The following is a 22,209-nucleotide window of genomic DNA, read 5'->3' as shown; positions in this document are numbered from 1 at the left end:
AGGACGTAAGGAGAGGGGTACTGTGACATCGGCGGCTATGCCCGCCGATGCCCCTCCAGCGGCAGCGCACGCCGCAGCGTCCTCTTACCTGCGCGCCCCCCGTCCAGGCGCGCGCCCGTCCTACGTTCTCCCTCACAGCGGCTCCTGGCACCCGCTCCCTGCCGCGCGCACGCCCCCTCCCGCTCTCTCCCTCCAGCGGTGGGCGGCGCTGAGGGGCAGGACAGGTGGACGCACTTCCGGGGGTTAGTATACTTCAGGCGTCCTCGCTGTTAGGAGGACGCCTGATGATTGTGTAGCTTACTGCACCCTCTGGCCGCTACAGTACACCTGTAGTCCTCCCGTTCTCTGCCTTGATCTCCTCCAGCCCCTCCAGGCTCTCCCTCCCTGCCGTCCTCGGTCTCGTTTCCCCCTCTCTCCAGCCTGTCCAGGCGCTGTTCCCCTGCTATCCTCTGTGTTCCTCTCCCTCTGTCTCCAGTCAGCCCAGGCCAGTCCTCTTGCCGTACCCCCGTATTGTGTTTCCTCTGTGCCTCCGGTCCCTGGCCGTATCTAAGCCCACCATCTTCCGAGCCCCATTATGTCCGTGGAGCCGTCCCTCTTGGTTCCGGCTGTCGCGCCTCCGTCCTCTGTGGTCCTGCCCCAAACGATCCCTGTATAGGGGTCAGTCTTCACCTGGCGTGCTCGGCCCAGGGGCTCCGGATCCGCGATCCAGAGGGTCCACTCTCTGACGTAGTTTTTACCTAAAAACGTTACACTGTGATCTTATTTAATTCCCAAAAATCAAGGCACAGGCGCAAACCACCATCTTTTTTTACAAAAAAGAATCCAGCCAGCACTGGAGAGACGGAGGGATGGATATGGCCTTTACATAGGATTTCAGAGACATACTTCTTCATAGCGGTTCACTCTGGGCCGGAGAGGTTGTACAAACGGGTCTTGGGCAATTTAGCAGATCGATAGTACAGTCAAAAGTGCGATGTGGTGGTTAGACCTTGGCCTCCTTTTCGGAAAAAACATCCTCAAAATCCTTCAGGTACTCCTGAATACTTTCCAGATTAACGGATGACACAAGTACAGTAGCAAGACAACCTTTAACACAATTAGGACCCCATTTAACAATATCCAGAGATTCCCAGTTTATCACAGTATTGTGTAATTATAACCAAGGAAATCCCAACACCAGTCCCGCAGGAAGATTGTCCTTAACAAAACATGAAATACATTCCTGATGCAGGGAACTCACTTTGAGGAGAAACTCCTCCGAGACAAATTTAATGACATTCTTAGCCAGCAATGTCTTGTTAAGGGCAACAATATGAATTGGAGTCTCCAGCATAAGTGTCCCTAACTTACACTTGGTCACCAAGTTAGAGTCAATAAAGTTCATGGATGACCAGCAATCCACGAAAGCAGAAGTGTGTGTGAAGCAACTCCCACAACAAACAAAGTTCCACTTCCAACAATATTTTAGAAAATAAGGAAAAAGGTACCTGAGAGTCTGGGTGACCTCCTCGGTAATCACCTAGACTCAGACACTTGTTAGTCGGTGGGCAGGAGGGGCGGTCCTTTTTCCAATGTCCGGGATCTCCACAGTAATAGCACAATTTTCCTTCTCGTCGCCGTCTCCTTCTCCTTGAGGTTGGTGGCCCCCACCTCCATAGGTTCAGATGATGGCATTACAACAGGATTAGCAGGAAGCAAAGGAACCTCTCTCTGTGTAACACCTCTCTACCGCAGCCACCGATCCATACAGGTAGTCTGAGTCATAGCCTCCTCCAAGGAGCTGGGTGCTGGATGGAGAGCTAGAGCGTCCTTCAGGTGATCCGACAGTCCTCTCCTGAATTGACACCTAAGCGCAGAGTCATTTCAGGACACTTCAGCCAAGAGCATACCCTGGAATAAACCCATGATTGTGTCCTCTGTCACTCCGACCTGGTCAAGTTCGTCAAAAATAAGTCCTAAGGCTTCAAAGAACCTATCCACAGACACACATTCAGGGGCAGTAGCAGGTAAAGAGAAAGCCCATGATTGAGGTCCCTCCTGTTAGGAATCTGGGTCATTCTATGCATATGCAGTTACCCAGATTCTCACATTTGTCTCCAGAGGCTAAGTCCTTTTTCCCTGCTTCTGAGCATGCTCACGGGACTAGCTCTCATTGGAGTTCAGGAGTCAGGTGCTCAGGTCCTGCTCCTGATTTGATTGGTTATGCTCGGGGCTCTGGAGATTTCCGGCAGGTCCCGTACGCTATAAAAAGTGCGCATGGCCGCTATGCCATGCGCTAGTATTTTCTATACTTGCTGCTGTGTGTTTGATGATGGATGCTTGGTCTGATGAATGACTTATTATGAAACCCCTTCCCTCGGATATTACGTTTGTGTGAGTGATTGGGTACAGCCAGTATTGCGCTAGCGCCAGCGCGCTCAAGCATCCTTCATTACAGCAGCCAGCGTTCTGCATTGCGCCTGCTAAATTCGCGCTTGCAGACGTTTTTGGCGTCCGCAGTTGCGACGCCGTGCACACGGTCTGCCATGGTAAGTCTATCCGGTTGTAGAGTTGTCTTGAACTACTCCGATCCCTGGCTACCGCACGTGTGCCGCTGATGGTTTGTGAAGCTGATACAGACTCAGCGTTCTTTGTATTTTTGTTTTGCTTGCAGCTCTGTCTGTGAAACAGCCTGCTTATGCATTACTTTTCATGTGTAGCTCTGTGACCTCAACAGAGATACTTTTGTGCACCAGGTGCAGTTAAACCTTGTGCACATTATCGTCCCTGTGTCCTGCCACTTTAGCAGCAGTTATCACACCTGCTGCACGGTGGACCCCGGGCGGCGAACACGTTTATTTATATTTTTTTTAAGCGTGTTCCGCCGCCGTAACACCTCCCAAGGTAAGCAAATGAGTATCCCCACCCGTTTACTCTCATCTCCCGAGGATTGGGGTCTAAGAGAGAACAGCAACATGCAACTCTCCCTGAACGTACGGAACTTCTCCTTTTCTCCGGAGAAGGTATCTGGGAGCCTGACCATCGGTTCAGGAGAGAGCAGTGAAACATCAACAGTGTCAGAGTGTTTACAGACAGACTGGGAAATAGAACCCTGAAGAGTTTACCATTTCAGGAAGCTTCCTTTGCAGTTGGTTATGAGACGTGGCCAGAGTCCTATGTTCCACAGACAAATCCTGCATCATTTGTGTTAGGCTAGACATCTGATCCACCAAGGTATAGAGCGGATCCATAGAAAGAGGAGCAGAGAAAAAAAACTGTCTGTTTTGGTCAGTTATAATGTCACACTGCTGCAAAGCAGGTATAAACAAGCTCCCCTAGATGGTTAGAGCGTGAAAAGGGATCATGCACACAGTTGAAGCAGGCCTGCCGTGCAGGAGCAAGGCTATCAGAAGGTGGCAGCAGAGAAGTCAAACAAGCCGGGTCAAATCCTAGACTGTAGCACAGTACCAAAGGAATAAGCAAACTCACGGTCTGAGACAAACCAGGGGATCAGTAACGGTTAGGCACTGATATGCTAAAGACAAGAGACAAAAGCAGGTCAGGGTCCAAGCCGAGTTCAAGCACCAAGAAGTACATCGGCCCTTCACTCCTTTCCTCTCCTATGTATAGCACTCATGCTCTTTTCACATTGTTAAATTGCACAGATCCAGTCAGTCCCACCATCCAACATAAGAGACGCTCCCACAAATCACTTAACCATCTGCTCACTCTTTCTATCCTCCTACTAGTCGCAGGAGACATTGCTCCCAACACTGGTACCCCATGTTATAGAAAGTCAAAGCCCCCCAACTGCTACGCTCTGAAACTCCTCTAATCTTATTAATATTCCCTGCATGCCTTCTGTCTCTCTTAATTGTGCCCTTTGGAATTCTCGCTCAGTGTGTAATATTATTACCAAGAAGTCCAGAACACAAGAGGACACATGGAGTCGGGACAGAGAGAGGGGAATAACACAGACACGGGTTGAGTCAGGAATAACAGCAGGAATAATCAGAATGTAACAGAGTCAGCTACTCACGCCGTAGGCAGAGCTATAACTGATATCGCCTGCAGGAAGCAGAGGTGATAAATAACGAACCTGAACCCAGACTGAGGCTGAGAAAGGTTAACATTTAAAGACCAATTGTCCCAGCTCTTCTGTAAAATAATTCCTTTATTTTGTCATAGTGAAAACATAGTTAGCTTCCCAGTCTTCATCACTACACACGTGGAGACGAGCTACGCGTTTCGATCGCAACTGCGATCTTTGTCAGCTTTGAACGCGTAGCTCATAATAATGGCATACTGTAACAAGCACATTCTACCTTTTGTGTGCCCCTATTTCCTTATAGATTTCAAGCTTGCGAGCAGGGTCCTCATTCCTCCTGTAACTGTTGTACTATGTATTACTTTGTATTGTTTTTATTGTCTGTACAAGTCACCGCTTAATTGTAAAGTGCTGCAGAATATGTTGGTGCTATATAAATAAAATTATTATTATTTATTACTGTGTGCCATATAGGTTTACCAAAATTTTGGTGTATTTTTTTCTGTAATGCGTTGCATATTATGTCATTTTCATTAAAGATCTGCCTCTTTGTGGAGTAATCTAAAAGGCCAGGGTCACACGATCTTAGCTTTGTCATGAGAGTTCTAGAATTACATTGATTATGCTATTGACGTTTCGGCTCAAATTCTGATCACAGTTTGAGCGGAGTGTCATCTTAGTGTGATTTTATTCTCTCACATGTGAGAGTCAGGCACAGGTGCGGTGAGGATGGAGAACTTAATTTCTCCGTCTTCTCCATTTTCTGAGTCCACAAATGTTGGACTTCAGTCTTATGTGTCACACGCACCAATAGACTTGTAGGGTGCACGCGATCCAAATTCTGGACCCACTCACAGCATGCTGTGATTTTTCCACAGACCTATTTGATCTGTAGAAAAAATTGTAGATCTGCACTGCCTCATAGTATAACACTGGTTCGAGTGCTACCTGATAAAACAAGTGAGCAAGTTCTTAAAGAAAGTTTTGGTGCATATAGATTGAGTCATCTTCCTCAGCCATCTCTCTTAGCAGCAATGTCCTGAAATAGCTTAACTTTAAATCTGTGCACTCTTAATGCCTACTCACGTAGCCATTCTCTTGACACCTACTCACAAATCAGTCATTCTCAATCACCAGTCTCCTCACTGACTTTGGTGTTGCAGTCTTTCTCATACACAGGCATCAGATTCTTTCTTGGTAAAGGGATCTTTAAAAAATAACTGCTCAAGGGTTGTTCCAGTAATCTCTTGTGATCTGCAGAAGAGCCAGGTTACCGCGATAGTGTGGAGCCAGAAGACCGCAGCGTCTGGTTGTTCCTACTCCGGCTCTAAGAACAAGCACTTCTCTTCATATTAAATGTTTATTCCTTCTGGCAGAACAGGGGTTAATTGGCCATGTTGGAAATCCCTGTGCTCAGCTGAGCTTGGTTTGCCACTCCTTTTCCCTATATAACCTGGGCTCTGATACAAATCCTTGTCAGAGCTAGCTTTATTGCTACATGGCTAATGGAGGGAGAGGAGTTCATATGAGAAGGAGAGTTGGAGGAGTTATCAGTGACTGTTGGGAGTTATCTGTGACTGTTGCTTGGTATGTATGCGTGGTAATTCCTTATCCTTCTCTATTTTGATTTATTTCCCTACCTCCACACGCCAATGTATTCCTCTGTTATATGTGAGTGAATATTTTGTGTGCCTGGAGTTTTCTGTTAACCCTTGTTTGTATTGTCTTGTTTGTCGGGTTGGTGTACTGGGGTGCACAGTAGCGCCCTTCTTCCCTGGGTGGGGGAAGAGAACAGACGGAGGGCTAACTCAGGAAATAAGGCAAGGGCGCATCTTCGCCATCTGAAGTATCCCGGAGAGCAGGGGGAGCTAGGGCGCCCCCTAGTGTTAGGAACAGGAGAGGAGGACCTGGTCCCGAGTCACCTGACAGCTGTGTTGTGACAGCCAAACTGCAAATGTTTAATTCTTCTACAGCACCCCTACAGGCACAATCAATCAATTATTACCTTTTTTCATTGAAATTTTACATTTAGAGAGAAACCAGGATACAATATATATCCATCAAACACAATTTTATTTACATCAGGAAGGTACAGAATATACTTTTTTTGCTCACAGAGGTAGTAAAACCATTATTCTGCTTTCAGTAAGATTTATGCAAGTAACACCTAACCTTAGGGCTTGTGCATATATCTGCATAACTAGGTGTGAGCATGGACCACAATGCATGCAGTGTCCACGAGCCTCCCAATCCGATCACGGCAGCCTAAAAGGCATATAGGAGGCTGTCAAGTTCTGGTCACAAATCCCATGGATAGTCCATGCATTGAGTCTCGTGCTTGGACCATATTTCACAGACATCTGTAGGAGCCATTAGTGGTTAGCTGTTAATCACAGACTTGCTACATTCATACATCAGTATTTTGATCGGTATTTTTCATAGGTGCGTGTAAGCAAAAACCAGGAGTCTTTATAAAATTCAAACAAAGTTTCCATTATACTTATGGAAAATGCAGGGTACATAATGAAGCGTGAATGAAGACTTAAAGGAGATCTATTACCCGATTTTTGCTGCCCTATCTGACAGCAGCATGATGTAAAGGCAGAATCCCTGATTCCAGCGATGTTTGACTTAATGAGATGTTTGGTACAGTTTTATAAAACTACTGTTTCATCTATTGCAGATTCTCTGAATACTGAGCTCTGTATAACCCCGTTAACACCACTGATTGGCAGCTTTCTGTGTATACTGTGCATAGGCATAAAGCTGCCAATTAGTGAAGGTGGTGGGGTCATACAGAGCTATTAAATATGGAGGACTACATGGCAGCAGCTTTACTAGTCCTCTAGTGATAATCTGCTGATAAAACAGGGATTGTATAAAATATACAGCAGGCAGCTAAATAAGTGACACATTGCTGGACTGGAATCAGGGTCTTTGTCTCTACATTATGCTTCTCTCAGAGTAGGTGGTAAAAACCAGGTGACAGATTCCCTTTAAAGTGGAGACATCCTAATATAGGTTATAAAATGTTTATGCATTGTATAAACACTAATTTTGCCCAACTCTTCTTAAAAAATTTACAAAAGATTAGAAAAAAAATATTTTGAGAAAAAGTGACTTTTGTTTTTGAGGTTGAATGTCACCTTTTAAGTCCCAGTCGAAGATCGTTACAGCAGCACAGCACAATTCTCAAATTGTACTTGCAAGCTTGGTTTGGTTTGAGTCTTTACTTGTTTTATTACTGTTTGAGTCTTCATTTTCATCCTCTTCTATTCTGAAGGCTCGTTGTAGGGCATCTTGGATGGAGTGGCTAGTCTTCTGCTTCCACTTTTTCCCAACAATGAAGTAAATATATGGGTCAACCGTACAATTTAACGCTAAACAAAACACTCCGGCAAAGAAAAGTCCGACTGTTTCAATATCTGATTTTAGCAGTTGAAAATACATTAAAAACCAGACAAAATTCATCGGGATTACAGAAATAATAAATATAAAAACTGCAACAATGATGATAATGTAAAGCTTCTGTGGATACTGCTGTCTGACGGTCTTTTTTATTTTAATGAGCAAGATGAAACTTGAAATGACCATGATCGGTAAACAGATAATTACGGACAGACCGAAAGTCATGATCTGAACCGCTGTGCACTCTGTAGTTTGACTTAAAAAGGCTTCTGGCGTACACACTAAATTGTCCAGGAGACTCACTGCCCATCCGAGGAGCCAAACTGAGCCGCAGATGATAGTGGACAGGTTCGTCGGCCGATGGCAATGGTACCAGATGGGAAATAGGACAGAGAGACATCTTTCCAGACTGATGGCTGTGAGGATAAACATTCCGGAATATTGCGCGCTGTCGTTAATTATTTCCAAAAATATGTAAAGGGATTCCTTCCCTTTAAAATATGGATCTGCACTTGATAAGGTATAAATAAACATTATTAATACGATTATGCTGAATATTAGAAAGATGAAGTCAGCCACCGACAGATTGATGATGTAAATGGTGTACTTATTCCTCTTGATCTTGAAGCAAAGATACCAAAAAACAATAATATTTCCTACTAAGCCAATGAGACAGAGACTTATAGCAAAGCCAGCAGCTATAGTGAAATGCACTTGTGCATTTTCTGGATAGTCACTACCAGTATTATTTTCATCTGTGACATTCAGAGTTAAAGTTGAGTTAGCCATTATTTGATTGGTTGTCTCTTCTTGAAGACCTGTGTTCAGAGATGCAAATGAATTACAAACAGACATATTTTGCCAGATTTTAATTACCAGTTTAATTTGAAAGGATTAAAAAGAGTAGTCATCATTTTAATTTTCATATCAGAGATCAATAGTATATATGAAAATAAGAAACTTTACAATATATCTTATGCGAGAAATCTGCTACTTTCTCCTCCTGGACTGATCATTCTTTCTCAATATTCTCAGTTCACAGGAAAAATCTGTCTTCAGCGAATACAGAATTTCCAGTTATTGAGATAGGAGAGGACAATTGGTGCTCATAAAGTTCTATGGAGAGGGGGAGGAGGGAATAGGGATTAAGGAAGCAGACACAGACATTTTACTGCATGTTCTCCTGAAATGACAGTTATACTTTAACATCTTTGGAAATTGTTCTGATGATTCCAGTTTAGGCCTGTTTCACACTTCCGTCTTTAACCATCAGTCAAAATCCGCCATTTTTGCAAAAAAACGGATCCGCCATTTTTTTTGGCGGATCCGTTTTTTTCCCCATTGACTTGCATTACTGGCCGTTGGATCCGTTTTTTTGCGGATCCGTCAATTTTTTTGCGTCCGCCGAGATGCCTGGACGGACCATGTAACGTTTTCTGTAGTGAAGGATCCGCATTTTTATACACCGCATGCCCGGAGGAATGAAGTCAGGAAGAAATTTAACCCTGAAATCATTTATGGTGGCCAAAGAAGAAAAAAAAATTCTCTCTCTCTCTCTCTCCCTTTCCCTCTCCCTCTCCCTCTCCCTTTCCCTCTCCCTCTCCCTCTCCCTCTCCCTCTCCCTCTCTCCTTACCGGGCAGCGTCTCCTTTAAAATTCTTCATTTGGCGGATCCGTCACAAAAACGGATCCGGTGGCATCCGTTCACATCAGTTACGAACGGATCAGCTTTTCCGCCTTTTTGGCGGATTTTAACTGACACAAAAAACTGAAGTGTGAAACAGGCCTTATTGGCATATTATTGTGTATGTGAGGGGGAGGGATGATTGTGGAGGGTTGATACACACACTGTGTAACTTATGTGTATTCATTGTTACAGACCGTGCCATATATTGTTACATTTTGTGTACTTTGTAAAACTTTTTTTATTCTATTTCTTAGTGTTTTAAGCAAATTTGAACCTGTGATCCTGTGAACACTTTATATACATTAATACTAAAGTGTTGCAGTATATAGGCAAAATGGCAGACTCCTATGAAGCCCAGCCTGTGATTGGGCTTCATGGCAGTAGCAAAATGGCAACCATGGGAGCATTCATTAGGCCCTTGGCTGTTATGCAACCCATTAGCACCCTGCAATCTTGATGCAAGGAAAGTATTGAACAGTGCCTGAAACAGTGACATATATGTCATTGTCAGAGATTAATAGTGGAATGTAAGAGGTTTACAGCAGCAATCGGAGCTCACACTGGTCGCTGCTGTAAGAAGCGGTTACCTGCTGTACTAATACATCTGCTGAGCCCGCCCTATAAGCGCATCTGATTAATGATGTACAAGTACATCCCAGGAATGAGTTAAAGAGGTATTCTCACCTTAGATATTTATAGCATGTCTAATGGATATACCATAAATATACAGCTCTGGCAAAAATCAAGAGACCACCACATCAAATCCCTGTCATGGGCAGCCCATTCTCCAGACCTGAACCCCTTTAAAAACCTCTGGAATGTAATCAAGAAGATGATGGATAGTTACAAGCCATCAAACAAAGAAGAACTTGCTTACATTTTTGTACCAGGAGTGGCATAAGGTCACCCAAAAGCAGTGTGAAAGACTGGTGGAAAGCATGCCAAGACGCATGAAAGCTGTGATTAAAAATGAGGGTTATTCCACAAAATATTGATTTCTGAACTCTTCCTGAGTTAAAACATTAGTATTGTTGTTTCTAAATGATTATGAACTTGTTTTCTTCGCATTATTTGAGGTCTGCAAGCACTGCATTTTTTTGTTATTTTGACCATTTCTAATTTTCTGAAAATAAAAACAAAATCTAGTGCTTGGAAATTCAGAGAAATGTTGTCAGTAGTTTATAGAATAAAAGAGCAATTTACATTTTACTCAAAAATATAGAGAAACATCAGACAAACTGAACATTTTGCAATGGTCTCTTCATTTTTGCCAGAGCTGTATGATTAATGTGGTTCTCACACTTATCTCTGCCCTGACTCCCTATTCACCGTCCTGTCCTGGTGTGGCACATGATGTTAGTGGAGAGGTCACAGCATTATTCTTCCTTAAACCACTCTTCCACATTGGCAGCACTCCTGTCTCCCTCTGGCTCATGAATCTGTGATCAGATGTCACAAAGGTCCTTCTACCCATATAACATTGGGAACTGCACAAATAATGCAGGACTGGCAATTCCTGCTTTCTGCAGACAGGTGGACACCTGATTGAGTGGCTCACCAGGTATCTCCCTGGACTGCCAGATTACCAGTCCAGGTCTAGCTACAGACTAAAAACAGGTACCATCTGATTAATACATGGGTGTGTATAGGCATTGTAGACACAAATAGTAGGATATTTGTAGCACAAACATTTGAGAACCTGCTGATTTTTTTTTTCCTTTTGAAATACACTGAAACAATTAAAATCTTAAGTACATGTCTATTCTGGTCCCAAAGGGCACAATAATAGACTTTTAACTGCCAAGTTCAGAAAGCCATAACTTTTTACTTTTTCGAGCAATGTTGCAGTATGAGATCATATTTTTTGCATGACTAGTTGTATTTTTTAATGTTACATGTTGGTGTACATAAAACTTACTCAATAGCCATTATAAACTATTTGTGGGGGGGCTAATTGAAAAAAATAAAAACAGCAATGTTATAATGTTTTTTCATGTTTAAAATTTCGCACCATTTAATGTGCAGCACAAATAGAATGTTTTGTATAGTCAATGGGCCTGTATTTACTTCAACAAATTACACTTTGTTAAAAAAAAAAGAAAAATAATAAAAAAATGTTTTGTGTTGCCATATTGTGAGAGCTGCAAGCTTTTAGTTGTTTTTGTTTTTGTTTGTTTGTTTTTACCTGAATGACTGAGGGCTTGTTATTTGCAGGTCAAGTCATAAGTCCCACTGTGACTATTCTGAGGAACATATATCTTTTTGTTACCTTTTATTATACTTTTTGTGTGTGGGGAGAAATGAGCACAAACTGCAAAAGTATCTTTCTTAAGCCATTTATAATGCACTAGATTAAGGCCCGATGCTATCGCATCGAGAGGATAGTGACACACCTCTTGCCATGTTAACCCTCAATACACACACACCTCCTCAACACACACTCCTCTCACCTTTCACCATCTCCACTCACATCCACTCACTCTTTCACTCCACATACGACCCTTTCTCTCACTCCGTCTCTCATACTCACACTGTCATCGTCGCTGCTCCATGATCCCCGACATCTTCTTCCGCCGGCGCCATCCTGGATCCCGACGTTGTCCATGCCATCTTGAGTATTCTGAAATCCTGCGAGTGGACATTAGTGGAGATAGTGAAAGGTGAGAGGAGTGTGTGTTGAGGAGTGGTGTGTTGAGGGTTAACATGGCAAGAGGTGTGCTGTGACGTCACCAGTTACAACTGGACGGAAGTTGTTACAACCCGGAAGCTGCTTAGCGCATTTATTATAGTAGATTAAGGCCCGATGCTATCGCATCGAGAGGATAGTGACACACCTCTTGCCATGTTAACCCTCAATACACACACACCTCCTCAACACACCACACCGCCTCAACACACACTCCTCTCACCTTTCACCATCTCCACTCACGTCCATTCACTCTTTCACTCCACATACGACCCTTTCTCTCACTCCGTCTCTCATACTCACACCGTCATCGTCGCTGCTCCACGATCCCCGACATCATCTTCCGCCGGCGCCATCCTGGATCCCGACATTGTCCACGCTGGCGACATGTTCTTGCGGCCATGCCATCTTGAGTATTCTGAAATCCTGCGAGTGGACATTAGTGGCTCACCATTGTCATTTTGAAACACGACTGCTACTTCACTGACAGTGGGATTATTGTAGCGTCGAGGGTCTTGAGTACGATCTTGTTTAATAGCCATAGTGATGTTTGGCATAACAGTTCCGTTTTGTAGAGATTTCATTTTTTCTTGTTCTTCCACATCACGTAACATTTGATAAGCTTCCACAAAAGGATTAATAGTTTGGATTTGAAGGGCAATAATGTTCATCAATGTAGGATGACATTTTTGATTTTCTTTACATCATAAGCGTTGTTCGTTTGCGGTAGTGGTATCAAGAATGTAAAGTTGGGCAAATGCGCGTTGCTGGTCATCTGAGGGATGTAGTGTTCCAGTTCTATGATAGATCTGGCCATGTATGCGGAAACAGTATGGGCCATATCCAGGAGGTGGTGAAATATTTGCACCCATGGAGGCAAAAGCAAAGGAACTGTTAATACTTTGAATATTATCCATGAAATTTTTGCTAAATTCACTTTGCCCTTTCAGCAAACGTATAAAGACATCAGGATATTGTAGTATGGGTACATGGACTTTACCCTTCTGACAGCAGAGTGTAAAGTTGTTATCAGAAGGTATCTCTGCTACAAAATGCAAAGCTTCGCAATGCTCACATACATGGGTCATGTCACCACAGCTGTGTTCGGTAATACTATTTTCATCATTAGTGAAAATGTGAGGTTGTAGTAGAAGTGCATGTCCAACCGATGGGGTGCGCCTAGTTTTGAGACCTACGTATATTTGTCTTGGTTGCACTTTCTGCGGGCTAACTGCAGCTTGTATGTGAAGAAACTGTGCGTTGGTATTGACAGGGCAGAAACAGATTGCTGATTAGTTATGTCAGTGAACGGCATATGGGATGAAGTGTAGCAGTAAATTGTTCCACATGCTGATGTGGAAGCATCCTGTTGTGAGTCTAATAATAATGAGGAAGAGGCCGTCTGTTGTCGGCGGTGACGGCATGCAGAGGCTTCTTCAGCCAATCTTATGGATTTAGAGTTAGGGGATTCGTGCGTGAGGCGACGGCGTTTATAAGCCTTAATCTTCTCAAGGCGATGGTTTTTTTCCTCAGGAGTCTCATTAGCACGGCGTTGTTTTTGTCGTAGTGCTGAAGCTGCTTTCCTTTCACTGGCATTGGCATACTTTTTGTTATGACTCATGTTGGCACAGGTAAAGGAGTCTATTTGGCAGTTATCTGGCAGTGAAGAAGGCGTCCTGGAGTATTGTAGAGTAAACAGATACTAATTGACCCTGTAATTGCCCAGCAGTAGTTATGAAGCGGTAGTGGCAAATTGGCCCTGTAATTAGACACCGGCAGAGGAGCAAGGCAGCAGTAGTTATGGCGGTAGAGGCAAATTGACCCTGTAATTAGACACCGGCAGAGGAGCAAGGCAGCAGTAGTTATGGCGGTAGAGGCAAATTGGCCCTGTAATTAGACACAGGCAGTGAACAGTCAGAGGAGCAAGGCAGCAGTACTTATGGCGGTAGAGGCAAATTGATCCTGTAATTAGACACCGGCAGAGGAGCAAGGCAGCAGTAGTTATGGCGGTAGAGGCAAATTGGCCCTGTAATTAGACACCGGCAGAGGAGCAAGGCAGCAGTAGTTATGGCGGTAGAGGCAAATTGGCCCTGTAATTAGACATCGGCAGAGGAGCAAGGCAGCAGTAGTTATGGCGGTAGAGGCAAATTGATCCTGTAATTAGACACCGGCAGAGGAGCAAGGCAGCAGTAGTTATGGCGATAGAGGCAAATTGGCCCTGTAATTAGACACCGGCAGAGGAGCAAGGCAGCAGTAGTTATGGCGGTAGAGGCAAATTGGCCCTGTAATTAGACAGCGGCAGAGGAGCAAGGCAGCAGTAGTTATGGCGGTAGAGGCAAATTGGCCCTGTAATTAGACACCGGCAGAGGAGCAAGGCAGCAGTAGTTATGGCGGTAGAGGCAAATTAGCCCTGTAATTAGACACCGGCAGAGGAGCAAGGCAGCAGTAGTTATGGCGGTATAGGCAAATTGGCCCTGTAATTAGACACCGGCAGAGGAGCAATGCAGCAGTAGTTATGGCGGTAGAGGCAAATTGGCCCTGTATTTAGACACCGGCAGAGGAGCAATGCAGCAGTAGTTATGGCGGTAGAGGCAAATTGGTCCTGTAATTAGACACCGGCAGAGGAGCAAGGCAGCAGTAGTTATGGCGGTAGAGGCAAATTGATCCTGTAATTAGACACCGGCAGAGGAGCAATGCAGCAGTAGTTATGGCGGTAGAGGCAAATTGGCCCTGTAATTAAACACGGCAGAGGAGCAAGGCAGCAGTAGTTATGGCGATAGAGGCAAATTGGCCCTGTAATTAGACACCGGCAGAGGAGCAAGGCAGCAGTGGTTATGGCGGTAGAGGCAAATTATTAGCCCTGTAATTAGACACCGGCAGAGTAGCAAGGTAGCAATAGTTATGGCAGTACAGGAAAATTGGTCCAGTAATTAGACACCGGCACTAAACAGGCATAGGACCAAGGCAGCAGTAGTTATGGTGGTACAGACAATGCCAAGCGTCCGCACAGCAAGTCGGCGTGAGGTAATGTTAACCCTCAACACACACTCCTCTCACCTTTCACCTCCACTCATGTCCACTCACTCTTTCACTCCACATACATTCCTTTCTCTCACTCCGTTTCTCATACTCACACCGTCATCGTCGCTGCCCCTACATCTTCCTCCGCCGCCGCGATCCAGGATCCAGACGTTCTCCAGGCCGCCGACATGTTCTTGCGGGACGCCATCTTGGATTTCGTGAAATCCCGCGATATTCAAGATGGTGTCGCAGCAACAACATGTCGCTGGCGTGGACGACATCGGGATCCAAAAAGATGGCGTCGGCGAAATCTCGCGAGATTACGCCGACGCCATTTTGGATCCTGATGTCGCCCACGCCAGCGACGTGTTGTTGCGGCGACGCCATCTTTAATATCGCCGGACTTCACGAAATCCAAGATGGCGTCCCGCAAGAACATGTCGGCGGCCTGGAGAACGTCTGGATCCTGGATCGCGGCGGCGGAGGAAGATGTCGGGGCAGCGACGATGACGGTGTGAGTATGAGAAACGGAGTGAGAGAAAGGAACGTATGTGGAGTGAAAGAGTGAGTGGACATGAGTGGAGGTGAAAGGTGAGAGGAGTGTGTGTTGAGGCGGTGTGGTGTGTTGAGGGTTAACATGTGCGTGTGTGTGTGTGGTGACGTCACTGGTTACAACTGGACGGAAGTTGTTACAACCGGAAGCTGGTTAGGGCATTTATTATTATAGATAATTACTAATTATATATTGCTTGTTTGCTTTTTTGAAGGTTAAAGCAGGTTTTAGTATATAAAAAAGCAATTTTGCATTTTCACATTTTCTTTAGCTTTTTATACTTTCTAAATACTTTTTCATTTTTATAAAATTTACTAAATATATATTAACCTATAGCAGACTTTGAACTAATTATGAACAATGCCTGAGAGACATTCTAATAGTAGTACAGTATAAACTACATAGATAGATGATAATAGATAGATAGATAGATAGATAGATAGATAGATAGATAGATAGATAGATAGATAGATAGATATGGGATAGATAGATAGATAGATAGATAGATAATATAGATAGATAACATAGATAGATAACATAGATAGATAGGTATGTGATAGATAGATAGATAGATAGATAGATAGATAGGAGATAGATAATATATAGATAGATAACAGATAGACAATAGATAAATGATACATAGATAATAGATATATAGATAGATATAGATAACATAGATAATAGATAGATATATAGATAGATAATATATAGATAGATAGATAATATATAGATAAATAGATAAATGATACATAGGTAATAGAGAGATAGATAGATAGATGATAATATATATATATATAGATAGGAGATAGATAGATAATAGATACTAGATAGATAATATAGATAGATAGATAACATAGATAGATAGATGATAATACATAGATAGATAGATATGGGATAGATAGATAGATAGATAGGAGATAGATAATATATAGATAGATAACAGATAGACAATAGATAAATGATACATAGATAATAGATATATAGATAGATATAGATAACATAGATAATAGATAGATATATATAGATAGATAATATATAGATAGATAGATAATATATAGATAAATAGATAAATGATACATAGATAATAGATAGATAGATAGATAGATATGGGATAGATAGATAGATAGATGATAATATATATATATATAGATAGGAGATAGATAGATAATAGATACTAGATAGATAATATAGATAGATAACATAGATAGATAGATGATAATACATAGATAGATAGATATGGGATAGATAGATAGATAGATAGATAGATAGATAGATAGATAGATAGATATGGGATAGATAGAGAGAGATAGATAGATGATAATATATATAGATAGGAGATAAATAGATAGATAGATAGATAGATAGATGATAATATATAGATAGGAGATAGATAGATAATAGATACTAGATAGATAATATAGATAGATAGGTATGTGATAGATAGATAGATAATATATAGATAACAGATAGATAATAGATAAATGATACATAGATAATAGATAGCTAGATAGATAGATATAGAGATAGATAACATAGATAATAGATAGATAATATATAGATAGATAATAGATAAATGATACATAGATAATAGATAGATAGATAGATAGATAGATATGGGATAGATAGATGATAATATATATAGATAGGAGATAGATAGATAATAGATACTAGATAGATAATATAGATAGATAGATAACATAGATAGATAACATAGATAGGTATGTGATAGATAGATAGATAGATAGATAGATAGGAGATAGATATTATATAGATAGATAACAGATAGATAATAGATAGATAACATAGATAATAGATAAATGATACATAGATAATAGATAGCTAGATAATAATAATAATCTTTATATAGTGCTAACATATTCCGCAGCGCTTTACAGTTTGCACACATTTCATCACTGTCCCCGATGGGGCTCACAATCTGAATTCCCTATCAGTATGTCTTTGGAGTGTGGGAGGAAACCCACGCAAACACGGGGAGAACATACAAACTCCTTGCAGATGTTGTCCTTGGTGGGATTCGAACCCAGGACCCCAGCACTGCAAGGCTGCAGCGCTAACCACTGAGCCACCGTGCTGCTCCATAGATAACATAGATAATAGATAAATATATAGATAGATAATAGATAATAGATAAATGATACATAGATAACACAGGTCAACGAAAAAAAAATTTTTTTCTGGTGTCCAAAATATTTTAATGAATTTGGGGTATTTTTGGGGTGCTGATTCTGAATATGTCATCAGTTTTGCCAGATTGGCTCAAGTTTTTGAGATTTTTGGTATCTTATTTATAGCACTTGTTGGTAAATGCGACGCATCATCTCATTAATTTCTTTGGATTAGTACTTGAACTGAGCAGTTCTCAATATAGTTTTGTGTTAATTAGTGTTCTAAAAGTTTGTTCATAGCTTGATTTTTGCACTAACTTTATGTTGTTGTCTGTTTTCCAGTGAAAAGCATGAACTCATCATGAAGAAGTTGTCTTAACGATCCAGACTCATTCTGTTACATTTGTGGTGAATATACACTGCCAAAACATAGAAGAAACATAACACACTTCGTAAAAAAAGTGTATTTTGCCTATTTTGGGGTTATGCTTGGGGACCAAGACAAGTTTTGGGCACCACACATAGTGTGCAAAGCATGTATCGAATTATTACGAAAATGGAGCAAAGGACAAAGAAAAAGCTTCAAATTTGGTGTTCCAATGGTGTGGAGAGAGCCAAAAAATCATCATGATGACTGTTATTTCTGTGCAGTGCAAGTGCAAGGATTCAATAAGCATAAGAAACGAAAATGGGAGTAACATGGAATCTGCAAGAAGGCCTGTCCCTCATTGTGAAGATGTGCCTGTACCTGTGTTTACCATAAATAACAGTCATCATGATGATTTTTTGGCTCTCTCCACACCATTGGAACACCAAATTTGAAGCTTTTTCTTTGTCCTTTGCTCCATTTTCGTAATAATTCGATACATGCTTTGCACACTATGTGTGGTGCCCAAAACTTGTCTTGGTCCCCAAGCATAACCCCAAAATAGGCAAAATACACTTTTTTTACGAAGTCTGTTATGTTTCTTCTATGTTTTGGCAGTGTGTATTCACCACAAATGTAACAGAATGAGTCTGGATCGTTAAGACAACTTCTTCTTGATGAGTTCATGCTTTTCACTGGAAAACAGACAACAACATAAAGTTAGTGCAAAAATCAAGCTATGAACAAACTTTTAGAACACTAATTAACACAAAACTATATTGAGAACTGCTCAGTTCAAGTACTAATCCAAAGAAATTAATGAGATGATGCGTCGCATTTACCAACAAGTGCTATAAATAAGATACCAAAAATCTCAAAAACTTGAGCCAATCTGGCAAAACTGATGACATATTCAGAATCAGCACCCCAAAAATACCCTAAATTCGATGAAATATCTTTGGCACCAAAAATGCTGTTGACCAGTGATAATAGATAGATAGATATGGGATAGATAGATAGATGATAATATATATAGATAGGAGATAGATAGATAATAGATACTAGATAGATAATATAGATAGATAGATAGATAACATAGATAACATAGATAGATAGGTATGTGATAGATAGATAGATAGGAGATAGATATTATATAGATAGATAACAGATAGATAATAGATAGATATAGAGATAGATAACATAGATAATAGATAGATAATATATAGATAGATAATAGATAAATGATACATAGATAGATAGATAGATAGATAGATAGATAGATGATATATAGATAGGAGATAGACAGATAATAGAAGATAATAGATACTAGATAGATAATGTAGATAGATAACATAGATAGATAGATAGATAGATGATAATACATAGATAGATAGATATGGGATAGATAGATAGATAGATATGGGATAGATGGATAGAGCGAGATAGATAGATGACAATATATATAGATAGGAGATAAATAGATAGATAGATAGATAGATAGATAGATATGGGATAGATAGATAGATAGATAGATAGATAGATAGATAGATAGATATGGGATAGATAGATGATAATATATAGATAGGAGATAGATAGATAATAGATACTAGATAGATAATATAGATAGATAGATAACATAGATAGATAGGTATGTGATAGATAGATAGATAGGAGATAGATAGGAGATAGATAATATATAGATAGATAACAGATGACAGATAGATAATAGATAAATGATACATAGATAATAGATAGATAGATATAGAGATAGATAACATAGATAATAGATAGATAGATAATAGATAAATGATACATAGATAATAGATAGATATAGAGATAGATAACATAGATAATAGATAGATAATAGATAGATAATAGATAAATGATACATAGATAATAGATAGATATATAGATAATACTGCAGTACTATTAGGGTGCATTCAGATGTCCGTACGGACTTGTTGCGGGTCTCTCTACCCATCCTCATAGCAATATATGAAGCTGTCATGCTCAGGTTGAGAGACCCGCAGCAGGTCCGTGCATTGCGGTCTGATCTTGGAAAGAGTCTGACTGTGCCATTAGACGGTCTCTCAGGCACAGCCTAATAGCTTTCTATAGTTGGCAGACTCAAAGCCTACTGTTTGGGTTAGGGTGCCATAGAAACCAATCAGCATCCCAAGGTCCCATTGCGTGGGCTGACAGGGTAATAGAGGGAGCTGTCTATGGATCATTTAATGGGTTAAACAAATGGAATGCTGTGATTGCATTGGCACAAGTGAGCTATAGCAGTCAATGTGACGTACAAGCATGGCATGGCGCCACATTTACATATATTCCATGACGTGGTGCTTTAAGAGGTTAAAAGGTGATGGAATGTGCACATGCTCTTTAAACATTTTTTTGGTTAAATTAAGCACAATTGATATAGAAATCTTAAGACGGGAAAGGAAATAAGGAAATCATTCAATAAAGAAATAGTTGGTTTCCCTTCCCTTTCACTTTTTGGTTAAAATTGACTGAAAACAGTCTAGGGTAAATGGCAGCAAGGTCGTTTTGAAGGACAATACATTGCAATTTCATTCTAGTACTTGGTCCCATTACAATCTCTTCCATAGTGCAGACAGTACACGTTCTAAACACGTTTATCTCAGGAATCTATCTAGCCTGGTGTTTGGTAAATACACATCTCAATCAGAGAGCCGAGAAAAAGTCCTGACCTCATATCAGCTGATCCTGACTCCCACCCTCCCCATCAACCAACTTTCCCTCATTAACCAAAGAAATAAAAGGAGAAGTAAAGTATTACATTTGCATTCAGAGATGTGCGCCTCCCAAGCACACAGATTTTTATGAATGTTTATATAAGCATTTTCATTGTACCGCATTTTGTACATTTGATTTTGTTGGTACTGTTCAAGTGTTTTGGAGAAGCTTGAAAAAATGGCAGTAAAAAAAAACCCCTATCCAGAACATACAGGAGTTAAAAAAAATACACCAGCGACCCAAAATTTAAAAAAAAGGCCACAAACGAAAATCTATTTTGGGGGACAGATTTTATGTTTTAATATAGACTTCATATTATCACATGGCAAAATTCTGTTAAAATGTTATGTAAATGCCAAAAAAAACTTGAAACCAGCATTTAGAAAGTTTTTTAAAAAAATGCAAACCCATTAAAACTAATGAAAAGACTATTACAATAGGCATATCTAGCACTACAAAAAGATGATCATACAACAGAACATAAAGGAATGTGAAACTAACCTGTAAATTCTTACTTTACTCCAGACAGGGATAGCCTTGCTGAACAATCTATTCTAGGGCTCCGAGTACAAAGAAAGTGTTTTCCTCGGCAGCTCTAAGTGCAGTACTTAATATCTGGTTGTGCGACGCACAGTAGGTGGAGTAATCTCACAAAACATAAATAATCTGGGGAGTTCCAATATTTAGAAACCAGTATACCAGTCTTATGAGACATGCTGGTGATCAGCAAGAAGAAGGATGACGCTTAATGAAGTCATGAAACTTTTGAGATTTTATTAGATTATAGCTGCTCTAAATTATTTTGCAGCACATGCAGAAAATATGTGGCAAAATGTTGGGTTTATAACTTTTAAAAAAAGTTTACAGAAAGAAAACTATAGGAAATAGTGTGAAATGTTCATACATTGCTAATAAATTAGTGCTGTGCAAATTAATTGGGACAAAGCATTTTTTTTAAGTAAAATTGTAAGTTGGTTACCAGTCAGTGATTCAAACCAGTTTTAACTGCTTTGAACAGGCACTCACACCTGTTCAAAGCAGTTAAAACTGGTTTGAATCACTGACTGGTAACCAACTTACAATTTTACTTAAAAAAAATGCTTTGTCCCAATTAATTTGCACAGCACTGTAAATTAACTTTAAAACTTTTACAAGGGTTACAATTTCAACTTGCACTCTTATTTATCAATTAAAACTGGTCATACACATTGGATGACTTCGGGCTGAGAGATCAGCTAACTCTCTCGACCTTCCCATTCACACCGAGCATTCCTGTGTTGTCTATGGGCGTACCATCAGTAACTACCAGAACAAAATGATGGGAAGATTGAATTCTAACCGCCAATCTTTATCCTTCCCAACATAACCTGTTGGGCAAAGTCAAAATGTTCCCATAAATAGCCAATCCCACCAAAATTGTTGGGTTTGACCTAATTATATCTAATATGTATAGAGGTATAAGGGCTTTAGATATAAACCATTGAGCCAAACATTATATATATATACACACCGTATATACTCGTGTATAAGCCGACTTGAGTATAAGCCGACCCCCCTAAATTTGCCACAAAA

At 40.8% G+C, this 22,209-nt stretch overlaps 1 protein-coding gene across 1 annotated transcript; it reads right to left on the bottom strand.

Moving 5' to 3' along the window:
- Positions 1-6,081: 6,081 nt before the first annotated feature.
- LOC141083233 (proto-oncogene Mas-like) lies at positions 6,082-21,219 on the bottom strand. The gene is made up of 2 exons (XM_073567405.1): positions 21,139-21,219; positions 6,082-8,253 (listed from the first exon to the last, which is right to left on the bottom strand). The coding sequence occupies exon 2, from the start codon at positions 8,222-8,224 to the stop codon at positions 7,220-7,222; it is 1,005 nt and encodes a 334-aa protein (XP_073423506.1). The 5' UTR covers positions 8,225-8,253; positions 21,139-21,219; the 3' UTR covers positions 6,082-7,219.
- Positions 21,220-22,209: the final 990 nt, after the last annotated feature.

The sequence above is a fragment of the Dendrobates tinctorius genome, unplaced genomic scaffold, assembly GCF_039654945.1.
Source record: "Dendrobates tinctorius isolate UK_male_01 unplaced genomic scaffold, ASM3965494v1 ptg000004l, whole genome shotgun sequence".
NCBI classification, from domain to species: domain Eukaryota; kingdom Metazoa; phylum Chordata; class Amphibia; order Anura; family Dendrobatidae; genus Dendrobates; species Dendrobates tinctorius.
This window is presented reverse-complemented; position numbering and strand designations above follow the sequence as displayed.

Excerpts from the sequence above, each read along its gene's own strand:
- LOC141083233 (XM_073567405.1), bottom strand. The coding sequence starts at position 8,224 with ATGGCTAACTCAACTTTAACTCTGAATGTCACAGATGAAAATAATACT.